At 44.0% G+C, this 16,904-nt stretch overlaps 1 protein-coding gene across 1 annotated transcript; it reads right to left on the reverse strand.

Moving 5' to 3' along the window:
• Positions 1–2,630: 2,630 nt before the first annotated feature.
• Positions 2,631–15,806, reverse strand: hsdl1 (hydroxysteroid dehydrogenase like 1). Its single transcript, XM_083789738.1, has 7 exons — positions 15,606–15,806; positions 13,866–14,053; positions 10,268–10,557; positions 8,662–8,850; positions 6,013–6,096; positions 3,212–3,331; positions 2,631–2,786 (listed from the first exon to the last, which is right to left on the reverse strand). Exons 1-7 carry the CDS (start codon positions 15,641–15,643, stop codon positions 2,715–2,717), a joined length of 981 nt encoding a protein of 326 aa, XP_083645864.1. The 5' UTR covers positions 15,644–15,806; the 3' UTR covers positions 2,631–2,714.
• Positions 15,807–16,904: the final 1,098 nt, after the last annotated feature.

Here is a 16,904-nt window from a genome sequence, read left to right on the forward strand (position 1 = left end):
AATACCCAAGCAACCTGGGTCTAGCCCACGCCCTGTGGTGACATCATCAAATGAGTCTACAACACTACTAGACATCATATGGCTCGTACAGGCAGTAAGGATTAAAACATGTTTAAATGCAGACTAAAGGCCTGTTCATAGTCTGGATTTTCGGTGGTGAGGTGACCACCGCTCCGGTGGTGAGGTGACCACCGCTCCGGTGGTGAGGTGGTGACCACCGCTCCGGTGGTGAGGTGACCACCGCTTCGGTGGTGAGTTGACCACCGTGGTGGTTTGCTCTTCAGCGCGGCTCGTGACGTCATGTTGTAGTTCGGTGGTCACCTCAGTGACGTCATGTCATATTACATTATTTATCAGCTATACATTATTTGTCATCCGATTGCCATTTCCTCAGGTAATTTTGTCGACTAAAACTATGTCCGTAGACTACCTTTTTTCACTGAGGAAAACGGAAATAAAAATGAAATAAGAACTAAGCTTATATGACGACTAGAACTATGACTAAATATATTGACAATTTTGCCAACAAATAAGAACTAAACTAAAATGTTAAGGAGGGATCTAGTGGAGAAGACATCCAGTAGAACTAAAAGTCATTTTAGCGCTCGGTTGCGCTCTGAAAATAGCAGATCTACAAGCACACAACGCGTCGCAGCATAAATGGCTGTGAGCTTGTAGATCGGCTATTCTCAGCATGCAACCAATAAAAACTGGATCTTTTAACCATATTAGTGTAGTTTAATATTTGTTGACGGAATTGTCAATATGTTTACTCTTAGTTTTAGTCATCATAGACATTGTGTGATACTGTCACATGGACGCACACACACATGACGCACGCGTACACACACACACACACACACACACACACACACACACACACACACACACACACACACACACACACACACACACAGAGAGAGAAACAGCACATGCTGGGAACAAAATATTTACTCTTGATCGGAAACATCACGACACATCATAATATACAACATTAACCATGAAGACAACAATGTACTCTGTTGTATTATACACACATTATACACTCTCAATAATAATAATCATAATAATAATACATCATATACATAAACTACATTATACACTGGCTCAATACCAATACATCACATCGTTGCTGTCTGGAGAAAACCTCATAACTCAATTTTTTAGGTTTTTGATTTTTATTTTGGCATAAATCAGTGCTATTGAACACCCTTTACGTCTGTGTGTTGTTTCATAAATCAGTGCTATTGAACACCCTTTACGTCTGTGTGTTGTTCCATAAATCAGTGCTATTGAACACCCTTTATGTCTGTGTTGTTCCATAAATCAGTGCTATTGAACACCCTTTACGTCTGTGTGTTGTTCCATAAATCAGTGCTATTGAACACCCTTTACGTCTGTGTGTTGTTTCATAAATCAGTGCTATTGAACACCCTTTACGTCTGTGTGTTGTTTCATAAATCAATGCTATTGAACACCCTTTACGTCTGTGTGTTGTTTCATAAATCAGTGCTATTGAACACCCTTTACGTCTGTGTGTTGTTTCATAAATCAGTGCTATTGAACACCCTTTACGTCTGTGTGTTGTTCCATAAATCAGTGCTATTGAACACCCTTTACGTCTGTGTGTTGTTTCATAAATCAGTGCTATTGAACACCCTTTACGTCTGTGTGTTGTTCCATAAATCAGTGCTATTGAACACCCTTTACGTCTGCGTGTTGTTTCGAAAATATTGAACGGAATGGAAAGTAGTAAAACGTGCTTTGGACAAAACCTCTCAACTCCATTGGACCCTCAAACCGTCTGCTAAAGGAGCTAACTCCACCACCTCTCCCCCTCTCATGGAAGTAATTGACAATATATAAAGTTACAACATCGAGTTTGATGTATTGCTTTGTTTTAAAAAATATAAGGTTTTCTTTATTTCCTGAAAAATGTATATTTTTCATTCCCTGAAAAATGAACCTTTCATGAGGTTTCCTACCGACAGCAGATATATACACATGAACTATATTATACAGTATATTTATATATACATAAACTACTGTATATTATACAGTATATTTATATATACATAAACTACTGTATATTATACCGTATATTTCCAAAAGAAATAGAATCGTCCTCAGGTCTAAATGGGTTAAAGTTAGAGTCCGTGAACACCTTTTGGTGTTATAGCATTATGTTATGCTTTAGCTATTGAAAAATAGCAGATCTACAAGCTCATAGCGCGCCACTCGGTGGCGCGCTATGAGCTTGTAGATCTGCTATTTTTGAAAAATCGAAGAACGACTGACATAGAAACATGGCTTTTTTTTCAGAAAACTGTCAGGATGTAGAAGACATTTGTAGAATCTGATCTCAGGTCAGAATGGAAAACTGTCAGGATGCAGAAGACATTTTTTTTTATCTGATCTCAGGTCAGAATGGAAAAAAAACTGTCAGGATGCAGAAGACATTTTTTAGAATCTGATCTCAGGTCAGAATGGAAAACTGTCAGAATGCAGAAGACATTTTTTAGAATCTGATCTCAGGTCAGAATGGAAAAAAACTGTCAGGATGCAGAAGACATTTTTTAGAATCTGATCTCAGGTCAGAATGGAAAACTGTCAGGATGCAGAAGACATTTTTTAGAATCTGATCTCAGGTCAGAATGGAAAACTGTCAGGATGCAGAAGACATTTTTTTAAATCTGATCTCAGGTCAGAACGGGTTAAGTTAGAGTCAGGAACAGACGTGACGTCAGCAGCCAAATCCATTCTGGAACGCACCGCGTTGCCCCGTACTGTAAAACATGAACATTATGAATAAATCAATACTGTAAAACATGAACATTATGAATAAATTAACATCCGTACATGTGAAAATGTGGTGCAGATCTTTGAATATATTCTTTCGGAGCCAGTACCCAGTGAGTATAAAACGTGCTAACGTGCTAACCTGCATAGCGTGGAGCCAGTACCCAGTGAGTATAAAACGTGCTAACGTGCTAACCTGCATAGCGTGGAGCCAGTACCCGGTGAGTATAAAACGTGCTAACGTGCTAACCTGCATAGCGTGGAGCCAGTACCCGGTGAGTATAAAACGTGCTAACGTGCTAACCTGCATAGCGTGGAGCCAGTACCCGGTGAGTATAAAACGTGCTAACGTGCTAACCTGCATAGCGTGGAGCCAGTACCCGGTGAGTATAAAACGTGCTAACGTGCTAACCTGCATAGCGTGGAGCCAGTACCCAGTGGTGTGGTTAGAGATGCCCAGCGTGGTGATGGCATGGCGGGCATAAAGCTCTGCTGTGGGAGCCAACCATCCTGGTTCTCCATTGGACGATATCTGCATGGACATACGCACGCACGCACACGCGCACACACACGCACGCACGCACGCACGCACACACACACGCAACACACGCACACGCACACGCACACACACACAAATAAATAACACAGTAGTGCAGTGCGATTCTTGCTCAAATCACAAGAATCGAGATCACGATTCTCACTTAATTCTAAAAAAAAATCCCCCCATGAAAATATTTATTATCTCTTAAATACTGTAACAAATGGAACCAAATGGACCCTTACTAACTCTTAGAGTACAAAATAGAACCAAATGTGACTAAATTTGACTGAGGGACTGGATTGTTTTGAATTTTAGTTTCATAGCTTCATAGCTTCAAATTGACATATTGGTTGTTCAGTTTGACCCACCAGTTTTGGAGATATGGCTTATAGAGTAATGTCTTGCAGAAAACAGGCTTGAAAGGTTCACTTCTGTGGACTCTAACATTACACCTAGCTACATGTTTGGGCATTTATTTCATATTTACATGTCTTCTGTGGACTCTAACATTACACCTAGCTACATGTTTGGGCATTTATTTCATATTTACATGTCTTCTGTGGTCTCTAACATTACACCTAGCTACATGTTTAAGCATTTCTTTCATATTTACATGTCTTCTGTGGTCTCTAACATTACACCTAGCTACATGTTTAAGCATTTATTTCATATTTACATGTCTTCTGTGGTCTCTAACATTACACCTATAGCTACATGTTTGGGCATTTATTTCATATTTACATGTCTTCTGTGGTCTCTAACATTACACCTATAGCTACATGTTTAAGCATTTATTTCATATTTACATGTCTTCTGTGGTCTCTAACATTACACCTATAGCTACATGTTTGGGCATTTATTTCATATTTACATGTCTTCTGTGGTCTCTAACATTACACCTATAGCTACATGTTTAAGCATGTATTTCATATTTACATGTCTTCTGTGGACTCTAACATTACACCTAGCTACATGTTTAAGCATTTCTTTCATATTTACATGTCTTCTGTGGTCTCTAACATTACACCTAGCTACATGTTTAAGCATTTATTTCATATTTACATGTCTTCTGTGGTCTCTAACATTACACCTAGCTACATGTTTGGGCATTTATTTCATATTTACATGTCTTCTGTGGACTCTAACATTACACCTAGCTACATGTTTGGGCATTTATTTCATATTTACATGTCTTCTGTGGTCTCTAACATTACACCTAGCTACATGTTTAAGCATTTCTTTCATATTTACATGTCTTCTGTGGTCTCTAACATTACACCTAGCTACATGTTTAAGCATTTATTTCATATTTACATGTCTTCTGTGGTCTCTAACATTACACCTATAGCTACATGTTTGGGCATTTATTTCATATTTACATGTCTTCTGTGGTCTCTAACATTACACCTATAGCTACATGTTTAAGCATTTATTTCATATTTACATGTCTTCTGTGGTCTCTAACATTACACCTATAGCTACATGTTTGGGCATTTATTTCATATTTACATGTCTTCTGTGGTCTCTAACATTACACCTATAGCTACATGTTTAAGCATGTATTTCATATTTACATGTCTTCTGTGGACTCTAACATTACACCTAGCTACATGTTTAAGCATTTCTTTCATATTTACATGTCTTCTGTGGTCTCTAACATTACACCTAGCTACATGTTTAAGCATTTATTTCATATTTACATGTCTTCTGTGGTCTCTAACATTACACCTAGCTACATGTTTAAGCATTTATTTCATATTTACATGTCTTCTGTGGTCTCTAACATTACACCTAGCTACATGTTTGGGCATTTATTTCATATTTACATGTCTTCTGTGGTCTCTAACATTACACCTAGCTACATGTTTAAGCATTTATTTCATATTTACATGTCTTCTGTGGTCTCTAACATTACACCTACAGCTACATGTTTAAGCATTTATTTCATATTTACATGTCTTCTGTGGTCTCTAACATTACACCTAGCTACATGTTTAAGCATGTATTTCATATTTACATGTCTTCTGTGGACTCTAACATTACACCTAGCTACATGTTTAAGCATTTCTTTCATATTTACATGTCTTCTGTGGTCTCTAACATTACACCTAGCTACATGTTTAAGCATTTATTTCATATTTACATGTCTTCTGTGGTCTCTAACATTACACCTACAGCTACATGTTTAAGCATTTATTTCATATTTACATGTCTTCTGTGGTCTCTAACATTACACCTAGCTACATGTTTGGGCATTTATTTCATATTTACATGTCTTCTGTGGTCTCTAACATTACACCTAGCTACATGTTTGGGCATTTATTTCATATTTACATGTCGATTTCAGCTCTGACATTTGTTTCAGACATGCTCTAGTATGTGAAGAGTCTGCCTGTCCCATAAACTCTTTTTTGAAAATAAATAAATGAAAAAGAACGTTTTTCTCCTCTGGTGAAAAGCTGGAATTTGCGCGATGGCAGTCTCTCAGTCAAATCTGGTCACAAATGGACCCTTACAGGTCTGTAACTCAGTGTAGCAAATGGAACCGAATGGACCCGCAAAGGTAAACATTTGGACCCTAGTGTTACCTCTAAAGGGACCAAAGGTAAACATTTGGACCCTAGTGTTACCTCTAAAGGGACCAAAGGTAAACATTTGGACCCTAGTGTTACCTCTAAAGGGATCAGGCTCTGGACGAAGATTCCGTGACGTCCGTACTCCTGACGCAACGCTCTGGAAAACTGCTCCATGTAGCCCTGAAATATCATCACCATCATCACCATCATCATCATAATAATGAATTGCATTTTTATAGCGCTTTTCCAAGTGCTCAAAGCGCTTTACAAAGGTTCATTCATTCATACATTCATTCATTCATTCATTCATACATTGGGAGGTGAAGGTTCATTCATTCATACGTTCATTCATTCATACATTGGGAGGTGAAGGTTCATTCATTCATACGTTGGGAGGTGAAGGTTCGTTCATTCATACATTGGGAGGTGAAGGTTAATTCATTCATACATTGGGAGGTGAAGGCTCATTCATTCATACATTGGGAGGTGAAGGTTCATTCATTCATACATTGGGAGGTGAAGGTTCATTCATTCATACATTGGGAGGTGAAGGTTCATTCATTCATACATTCATTCATTCATACATTGGGAGGTGAAGGTTCATTCATTCATACATTGGGAGGTGAAGGTTCATTCATTCATACATTGGGAGGTGAAGGTTCATTCATTCATACATTGGGAGGTGAAGGTTCATTCATTCATACATTGGGAGGTGAAGGTTCATTCATTCATACATTGGGAGGTGAAGGTTCATTCATTCATACATTGGGAGGTGAAGCAGTGAACAGTCGACGCCAGCGTCCTCACTTCCCTACATTCACACACCGATGGTGGCGAGCTCACACCGACCGACTCATTGGAGGCAATGCAGGGTTCAGTGTCTTGCCCAAGGACACTTCAATATAGGGTTCAGTGTCTTGCCCAAGGACACTTCAATGTAGGGTTCAGTGTCTTGCCCAAGGACACTTCAATGTAGGGTTCAGTGTCTTGCCCAAGGACACTTCAATGTAGGGTTCAGTGTCTTGCCCAAGGACACTTCAATGTAGGGTTCAGTGTCTTGCCCAAGGACACTTCAATGTAGGGTTCAGTGTCTTTGCCCAAGGACACTTCAATGTAGGGTTCAGTGTCTTTGCCCAAGGACACTTCCACATTTAGGACAGGAGGAGGAGGAGCCGGGATTCGAACCGCCGACCCACGGATCATTGGACGACCTGCTCTACCTCCTGAGCCAAAGCCGCCCTTAATCATCATCATCATCATCACTAAAAACACCGCGACAACGCTCCTGGTTACTATTAAAACACCGGGACAACGCTCCTGGTTAGTATTACATTTGGTAAATATGCCTTTTCCTTTGAAGCCCCTACAGCCTGGAATACTTTACCAAATAACATTAGATTCCCAGTTTTCAAAAGTGCACTGTCTTCTTACTTCAACATAGTATACGTCGTATGTTCTTGCTTTCGGTAAATATGCCATTACATCACCATGTTTATTCCATTCATTCCATTATTTTATTTCGTGTTACTGTTACGTGTTACGTGTTACCGTTATCTAATTATTTTAGATAATCGTTTACGACGAAGTCATTTCGCGTTGTAAGCTTATAGATCAGCTATTTCTGCTATTTCTACGTGTTATTTTGTCAAATAAATCATTAAATAGTGACAGTAATTTCTTACTATATTTAAGTTATTTGTCATATCTGCCCTGTGCAATTAGTGATCACGAGGCCCTTAAAGGCTCTGAAATAAAATTCTGTATTCATACGTATGTTGTCCAGTTGTTCAACGCCAAAAATACAATTTAAATCGTTAATCGCAATTATCTGTAAGACAATTAATCATCAGCTTAAATAACCCATTTTGGGCGGGAACCCCCTTTGGTGTTTTAAACATTATGTTATAATTTAGCTATTGAAAAATAGCAGATCTACAAGCTCATAGCGCGCCACCGAGTGGCGCGCTATGAGCTTGTAGATCTGCTATTTTTGAAAAATCGTGAAAATGCGGCACAAATCTTTGAATATATATTCTTTCAGAAGATTTTATTTTATTTCGATGTCAGGTCATGTGGTAATGGTGACAGCCCTATTCAGTATTTTAGCTGTGACGTGAGCGCCCCCTCCTGAAATACTTCCGGGTCCTACTTTTGTGTCGCTTTTGTGTCCCCATAGAGTTATACTGTGACGCTCCGTCGGACCAAATCTGAGACGAAAACAACCACGAAAGTCTCATTTACCGCTTTCCTCGCAACAACAAAGCTGCGCTGCTCTCCAAAATCTGGCTGTGACAGGCCGTCTGCCCCACATGGAATACTATCGCCATTTTATTTGATTGTGTCAACTAAATCCTCATTAATGCAAACTAGATTCAACATACTCAAGCCTGCACACATTGTAAATATCCCCCGAAATATTTTACCGAGCAAATGGACTGTTGCCACCTTCAATAATAATGATAATAATAGTCTTTATTGTCTCCACATCATATATTTTTGTTGTCATGGACACTTGTACAAAACATTAATAATTCTACTCGAGTTGGAAGCATTAAGACCCATTTTAACCCTCTATGGCTTCCTTTCTGAAAAATAACGTCAATTTAAAAAGATTAACGCGTTTAGATATTCTATTCACAATGGGATGCGGACGGGAGCTGGTGCCACTTGGACCCGGACGTAACGTAGGACTACAAAATGACGTCGGACTTAAATACTGAATAGTGCGCGTGTGTGTGCACTCACACAGGTAGCAGCCAGCATCACCCTCCCAGCCATAGGGAGGCAGTAGTGAGCTCCAGAGGAGATGTTGACCAGGGCTCCTCTGCGGCGCTCCACCATGCCGGGCAGCACCCAGCGCGCCAGCAGGCTGGCGGTGGCCATGTTGGCACCCAGCGCTCGCCACAACGACTCCTCCGATTGGTCCACCAAGTCCTGAGAGAGAGAGAGAGAGAGAGAGAGAGAGAGAGGAAGATACTGTAGATAGATAGATAGATATATAGATAACAAGCACTGGGCGCCAACATGGCTGCCGCGGCGGCCATGTTGGCGCCGAGCGCTCGCCACAACGCCTCCTCCGATTGGTCCACCACGTCCTGAGAGGGCCAAAGGTCACCGTCGAGCATTGGTATACTCGCGTGATTTTACTCAACCCATTGAGAGCGGGAGCGCACCTGTGTCACCTTAGATTTTAAAGGGCCACTGCAACCTTCAGCCTTTTGCAAACCGATCTTATTTTAACACTTAGAATGCACCAGAGGTTTCCAAAACAATAATGGCACTAGTAGTGCCCAGCAGATGGGGCAGCTTTTACTCTGAAAAGTAAAAAAAAGTAGAAGCGTTTATATTCCCATCTCTCTCTAGAAGCGTTAATATCGCGGAAGCAAATTCAATGACGGGGCTGTTCCTTTTTTTTTTTCAAGATACTTGGTAGATGATTGGATGGGACCGTCTGTCTATCACCGTGTGGGGCGTGCAAACACAACCAATCATATTGACGTGTCTATATAGCTTCACATCCGGTTTCACACATATCCCGCCCTTATAGCTCACGCTGATTGGTTCGGTACGGAACGGATTTGTGTTAGCTCAACTGTCTGAGAGATCCCAGATGAGTGCTGTGTTGGGGAACATGGTTACCCAATACCGCCCCCATCTGGCAGCGTCAGGTTAGTCCTCAGCACCCCCTGGTTTTCATTTATGGATGCACCGATCCAGCTTTTTGGCATTCGATAGCGATTTCGATACATGGGGGTCCAGTCCAGTATCTGCCGATACAGAGAACTGATCCGATACCCCCCACAAAGAAACGTAATAACCTATTAAGCTGTATGGAGTCTGGAATCATTATTTTGTGTAAGGCAACATCGAGGCTTGACTTAAACATTACTTTCCCAACTTTGTAAAACAAAATGTAACAAACACAGATATAAATGCACTGAATTATTTATGAAATAACTGTGCAACAATTAGACCAGGTTAATGTGTGCGCAGGCTAGCCTGGCTGCATTCCACATGTTATACTGTCAATACTACACTGCTGTGTCACAGAGGAGGTAGAGTTGTTTTCATACTGTAATTACACATAATTATCGGATCGGATCGGATAATGGATCGGCCACCGATCCGATACCCGATCTAGAATTTTAGCCTGGATCGGCGCCGATCTCCGATACGAGTATCGGATCGGTGCATCCCTATTTTCATTCTAAAGACGTCCTCAGCACCAGAGGTGTTCATCGGGGGGTCCTCAGCACCAGAGGTGTTCATTGGGGGGTCCTCAGCACCAGAGGTGTTCATTGGGGGGTCCTCAGCACCAGAGGTGTTCATCGGGGGGTCCCCGGACCCTCACCTGGTGCGAGTCCAGCTCGGGGTCCAGGCAGTTGACCAGCAGGCCCACGTCCTTGTCCCTCAGCGCCAGGAGGACGGGCTTGGACGCCGCCGGGCCCAGGAGAGAGAAGTCCACCCGGACCACCTCCACCTCCACGCCGTGACGCCTCAGGCTGAGGGCGGGGCTACTCGCCTCGGGCCCCTCCCCCTCCAACTCCGCCTCCTCCTCTCCTGATTGGCTGATGAGCAGGATGTTGACGCCCCGTCTGGCCAGTTCCTCTGCGTACGCGCGGCACACCTCTGACGACGCACCTGAGGACGACGACACAAATCACACCCGTGTGAAGCGAGGGGCGTCATCTCATTTCGCTCCGGGACAGTTACAAATTGGCGTCTTCACTTCGCTATGATTCACACCAAGTACCTGATATGACCTCATTTGTATTAACCCATTCTGAACGGGAACCCGTTTTGGTGTTAGCATCATGTTATGCTTTAGCTATTGAAAAACAGCAGATCTACAAGCTCATAGCGCGCCACCGAGTGGCACGCTATGAGCTTGTACGTCTGCTATTTTTTGAAAAATCGAAGAACGACTGACATTTTTTAGAATCTGATCTCAGGTCAGAATGGGTTAATCAGACCCAGTGTGTGTCCAGTGGAAACCTCGTATGAATCTGATCTCAGGTCAGAATGGGTTAACATTGTGAGCTTGTAGATCTGTTCCAGCTGTTACTTTGGCCTTTTTTATCTGTAAAGACAATCAGACCGATTGAGTAATCAGATCGATGCCGATTAATTAATCAAAAAGCGTCTATAACCGTGGCCGATATCGATGTGTTTGTCTCCCATCACCACGGATCACAGATTAATCTCCCATCACTGGGGGGATCACAGATTAATCTCCCATCACTGGGGGGGATCACAGATTAATCTCCCATCACTGGGGGGATCACAGATTAATCTCCCATCACTGGGGGGATCACAGATTAATCTCCCATCACTGGGGGGATCACAGATTAATCTCCCATCACTGGGGGGATCACAGATTAATCTCCCATCACTGGGGGGGATCACAGGGCGATTAATCACTAGCATCACATCCAGCCTGTGATCCATTAATCTCCCATCACTGGGGGGGGGGGGGGGATCACAGGGCGATTCATCACTAGCATCACATCCAGCCTGTGATCCATTAATCTCCCATCACTGGGGGGGGGGGGGGATCACAGGGCGATTAATCACTAGGATCACATCCAGCCTGTGATCCATTAATCTCCCATCACTGGGGGGGGGGGGGGATCACAGGGCGATTCATCACTAGCATCACATCCAGCCTGTGATCCATTAATCTCCCATCACTGGGGGGGGGGGGGGATCACAGGGCGATTCATCACTAGCATCACATCCAGCCTGTGATCCATTAATCTCCCATCACTGGGGGGGGGGGGGGATCACAGGGCGATTCATCACTAGCATCACATCCAGCCTGTGATCCATTAATCTCCCATCACTGGGGGGGGGGGGGATCACAGGGCGATTCATCACTAGCATCACATCCAGCCTGTGATCCATTAATCTCCCATCACTGGGGGGGGGGGGGGGGATCACAGGGCGATTCATCACTAGCATCACATCCAGCCTGTGATCCATTAATCTCCCATCACTGGGGGGGGGGGGGATCACAGGGCGATTCATCACTAGCATCACATCCAGCCTGTGATCCATTAATCTCCCATCACTGGGGGGGGGGGGGGGGATCACAGGGCGATTCATCACTAGCATCACATCCAGCCTGTGATCCATTAATCTCCCATCACTGGGGGGGGGGGGGGGATCACAGGGCGATTCATCACTAGCATCACATCCAGCCTGTGATCCATTAATCTCCCATCACTGGGGGGGGGGGGATCACAGGGCGATTCATCACTAGCATCACATCCAGCCTGTGATCCATTAATCTCCCATCACTACGGATCACAGATTAATCTCCCATCACTGGGGGGGATCACAGATTAATCTCCCATCACTGGGGGGATCACAGGGCGATTTAGATGATTTGGCCCTCAGGTTAATATCAACTGGCGGCCCCTGGGGGCCACTGGAGGCCCCCACCTCCACTCAATGTGGCCCTCAGGTTAATATCAACTGGCAGCCCCCACCTCCACTCAATGTGGCCCTCAGGTTAATATCAACTGGCGGCCCCTGGGGGCCACTGGAGGCCCCCACCTCCACTCAATGTGGCCCTCAGGTTAATATCAACTGGCGGCCCCTGGGGGCCACATGCGGCCCCCACCTCCACTCAATGTGGCCCTCAGGTTAATATCAACTGGCGGCCCCTGAGGGCCACATTAAGTGAAGGTGGGGGCCACATGCGGCCCCCACCTTCACTTAATATTCAGTTTAATATCAGAATAATTTCAGCTGGTACAATTCCACAACATGCAAACATGACCCGCCTAAGGCGCTTTAATTACTTCAGTCTAAATTAGTAGCTCAATGCTCAACACAAGTATAATTAAAGGCATTTGAAATTACATGAAAATGTTCATTTTTTATTTCAAATAGTAAAACATTATTCAAGATTTCAATTCGAATATAGCAAAAAATAGCAGATCTACAGGCCACTATAGTTCCACAAGAGTGTGGAACTATAGTGGCCCTCTGGAGTGAGTGTGGAACTATAGTGGCCCTCTGGAGTGAGGGTGGAACTATAGTGGCCCTCTGGAGTGAGCGTGGAACTATAGTGGCCCTCTGGAGTGAGGGTGGAACTATAGTGGCCCTCTGGAGTGAGTGTGGAACTATAGTGGCCCTCTGGAGTGAGTGTGGAACTATAGTGGCCCTCTGGAGTGAGTGTGGAACTATAGTGGCCCTCTGGAGTGAGTGTGGAACTATAGTGGCCCTCTGGAGTGAGTGTGGAACTATAGTGGCCCTCTGGAGTGAGTGTGGAACTATAGTGGCCCTCTGGAGTGAATGTGGAACTATAGTGGCCCTCTGGAGTGAGTGTGGAACTATAGTGGTCCTCTGGAGTGAGTGTGGAACTATAGTGGCCCTCTGGAGTGAGTGTGGAACTATAGTGGCCCTCTGGAGTGAGTGTGGAACTATAGTGGCCCTCTGGAGTGAGTGTGGAACTATAGTGGCCCTCTGGAGTGAGTGTGGAACTATAGTGACCCTCTGGAGTGAGTGTGGAACTATAGTGGCCCTCTGGAGTGAGTGTGGAACTATAGTGGTCCTCTGGAGTGAGTGTGGAACTATAGTGGCCCTCTGGAGTGAGTGTGGAACTATAGTGGCCCTCTGGAGTGAGTGTGGAACTATAGTGGCCCTCTGGAGTGAGTGTGGAACTATAGTGGCCCTCTGGAGTGAGTGTGGAACTATAGTGGCCCTCTGGAGTGAGTGTGGAACTATAGTGGCCCTCTGGAGTGAGTGTGGAACTATAGTGGCCCTCTGGAGTGAGTGTGGAACTATAGTGGCCCTCTCCGTCGTCAAAGTTGCACACCCCTGCAGATGATAAGTGTCATTTTATATCCAGAGTGCTTTAAACCGTGTGATGGCCTTATTGTTCATTATCAGTGAACACACACACGCACATGCACACACGCACGCGCACACTATGACCTCACCGTTCAGGACGGCCCAGGCGCCGTACCTCTGGCTCAGCGGGGGTCCCCTCGTGCACACGCGCGGCAGCACGTGCACGCGCAGCATGGTGCACGCGCCGCGCAGCAGCACCAGCGCCCTGCCGCACACGTACAGCGCGCCCACCACCACCAGGGGCTCCAACCAGCCGCTGACGCACCGGGACACCTCTCTGGGAAGACATGGCGCGGGTTTTTTTCTCCGTTGGTACATTTCCAGATTTTACGGGGGCCAGTTTCGAATTGCATTTTGAGAACCACATAATGAAATAGGTGTCAGAGCTGAAATCAACATGTAAATATGAAATAAACATGTAGCTACAGTATAGGTGTAATGTTAGAGACCACAGAAGTGAACCTTTCAAGCCTGTTTTCTCAACTTTTATGTCAATTTGAAGCTATGCTTCCCTGCTTTCACGTCAAATTTGGCCACAAATTGACAACATGCTACACGAAAAAAGAACATTGTGAGAGAATACTAGCAGATCTACAAGCTCACAACACCTCGCAGTGCAGAGTTGTTGTGAGCTGTATTCTACACACCAGTGGTTCTCAATTCACTGTATTCTACACACCAGTGGTTCAATTCACTGCATTCTACACACCAGTGGTTCAATTCACTGCATTCTACACACCAGTGGTTCTCAATTCACTGCATTCTACACACCAGTGGTTCTCAATTCACTGCATTCTACACACCAGTGGTTCTCAAAATGGGGTCCGAGGACCCCGAGGGGTCCTTCATGGGGAGGTACCACTCAGAGGGGTCCTCCAGCTAAATCCTCCGTAGTCTGAAAACCCACCTTTTCAGACTCCATCACGGCCCATAGCACTTACCCCCTTAGATAGCATTTCTGTAGACTTAGATAGCATTTTATACAGACTTATAGCATGTTATGTAGACAGCACTATAATTGCATTGCATGTAGTCATAGCATGTCATAGTACATATGTATAGCATAGTAGTAAATATGTATAGTTTATATGTATAGTTTCATTATATAGATATTCCACTGTTACTTTCTTAGCTTACGCATGTTTCATGATAAATGTTTTTATGTGATGTATTCCCATGCTTTTTTTGTTCTTGCTTAATGTAAGTCGCTCTGGATTAAGAGCGTCTGCTAAATGCCTAAATTGTAAATTTAAATTGTAAATCAGTTAAAAAATGTATAATTATAATTAATGTATAGTGTCACAATCTACACGCTATGAGCTTCTGCTATTTCTGAAAAATAATAATAATCAGCTAATCTTATTTGAATATCAAATCAAACAGAAAAGGTTTGTTGTACCAAAGCCAATACTAACAGACAGTACAGTAGCCTATAACCACAGCCACTGCATGGGGGTCCCCGGATCACCAGGGGTCCCTGGGCCCGGACCACTGGGGACCAGTGGGAGTCCCTGAAGGACCACTGGCTGAGGACCACCACTGTTTTAAAATAAACCAAGAGAGTGAACAGTTATTAGACCTCCCCGGACCACATGGGGACCAGTGGGGGTCCCCGGGGGATCAGTGGGGGTCCCCGGACCACATGGGGACCAGTGGGGGTCCCCGGGGGATCAGTGGGGGTCCCCGGACCACATGGGGACCAGTGGGGGTCCCCGGGGGATCAGTGGGGGTCCCCGGACCACATGGAGACCACTGGGGGTCCCCGGACCACTGGCTGAGCCTGAGGACCACCAAAGCATAAATAAATCAGATAAAGAGAGTTATCAGACCTGTAGAGCAGAGAGAAGCTGTCCACCGCTGCTGCCATGGCAACAACAACAACAACAACAACAACACGAGAAACAAACAAACAATAAATATCCGATTTATAACGATGTATCGATCATGGATCGATATGAAGTCATTGATAAGATACTACTACTAATAATAAATAAATACTAATGTCGTCTGCTCCTCACAGAGAAACAACACCGCCGAACGATCCCGGAAGACAATGACAACAATGATGCCACGTGGGAACGTCACGTGACTGTGCTGCTGGTCACGTGACCTCACCGGACCATGGCTAATAAATAAACCAATGCCCTTTTTTTTATTTATAATTATAATATCATTATTATATGTATTTATATGTGTTACTTTATTATTCACAAATGTTTATATATATATATGTTCATGTTTTATTCACACATGAAGTTGTCTGTTTGTTGACACTGTCAATAAATGTCCCACAATGCATCCTGGTATTTTGGCCTAGGTGTTGCCACGTCTGCTTATTATAAGCGGTTCTGGGCTTGTTTCTTTTTTTCTGTGATTGATAGATAGATTGAGTGATTGATTGATTGAAATATTTATTAACAGTTTGCAGAATTACAGTAGCCTACATTTCAAGCACAACTCAATGGACGACCAAATAAATTAAGCATTACACTTGTTTACAAGAGGGTCCACCTTGTTCAATTCATCAAAACATTTAGAGACGTACAAATAGAAAGAACAGAACAGGAATTCATCATAAAGGAGGTAAAAAGGGAAAATAAACACAGGCTATAGCCTACAGTGAGGTTGAAAGGCTAGGGGGGATTCAGATTGTACGGGGGCCAGTTTCGAACTGCAGCCGTCCGTAGTTGCCCAGTTTGAGAGCGGTTTTAAAGGAGTCAAGGGATTCACATTTCTTAATGACTGTTGGTAGGGCGTTCCACATTTTGGAAGCACAGGTAGGTGGTAAGGCCTCACTCACACTGTTGCAACATGCATACAACATTTGTCTTGTGTCTTGTCCGTGTTTAATGGCCGCCCCCGATGCATTTCCAATGGGAGTGGTTTGACAGTGGGCAGCGGTGGCCGAACGGTTTGCGGAGCGGTCTTGATATCGGAAGGTCACTAGTTCGTATCCCCGGACCGGCACGTTAAAATGACCACCGCTGAAGTGCCCTTGGACAAGGCATTGAACCTCTACCATGACATGTTCTATGAGCAGGGCCTGGCTGTAAACAAGTTCTTGAGCTTAGTCCAGTTACCCTGGGTAAACATAGTACCTTTCCTTTCCTTAGTCCAGTTACCCTGGG

The sequence above is a fragment of the Protomyctophum parallelum genome (genome assembly GCF_964188405.1).
Source record: "Protomyctophum parallelum genome assembly, chromosome: 19".
NCBI classification, from domain to species: domain Eukaryota; kingdom Metazoa; phylum Chordata; class Actinopteri; order Myctophiformes; family Myctophidae; genus Protomyctophum; species Protomyctophum parallelum.

Excerpts from the sequence above, each read along its gene's own strand:
- hsdl1 (XM_083789738.1), bottom strand. The coding sequence starts at position 15,643 with ATGGCAGCAGCGGTGGACAGCTTCTCTCTGCTCTACAG. Across the intron at positions 10,558-13,865 it reads CGCCTGGGCCGTCCTGAACG|GTGCGTCGTCAGAGGTGTGC; the intron begins GTGAGGTCATAG and ends CGTCGTCCTCAG. Across the intron at positions 3,332-6,012 it reads AGAGCCTGATCCCTTTAGAG|ATATCGTCCAATGGAGAACC; the intron begins GTAACACTAGGG and ends ATGTCCATGCAG.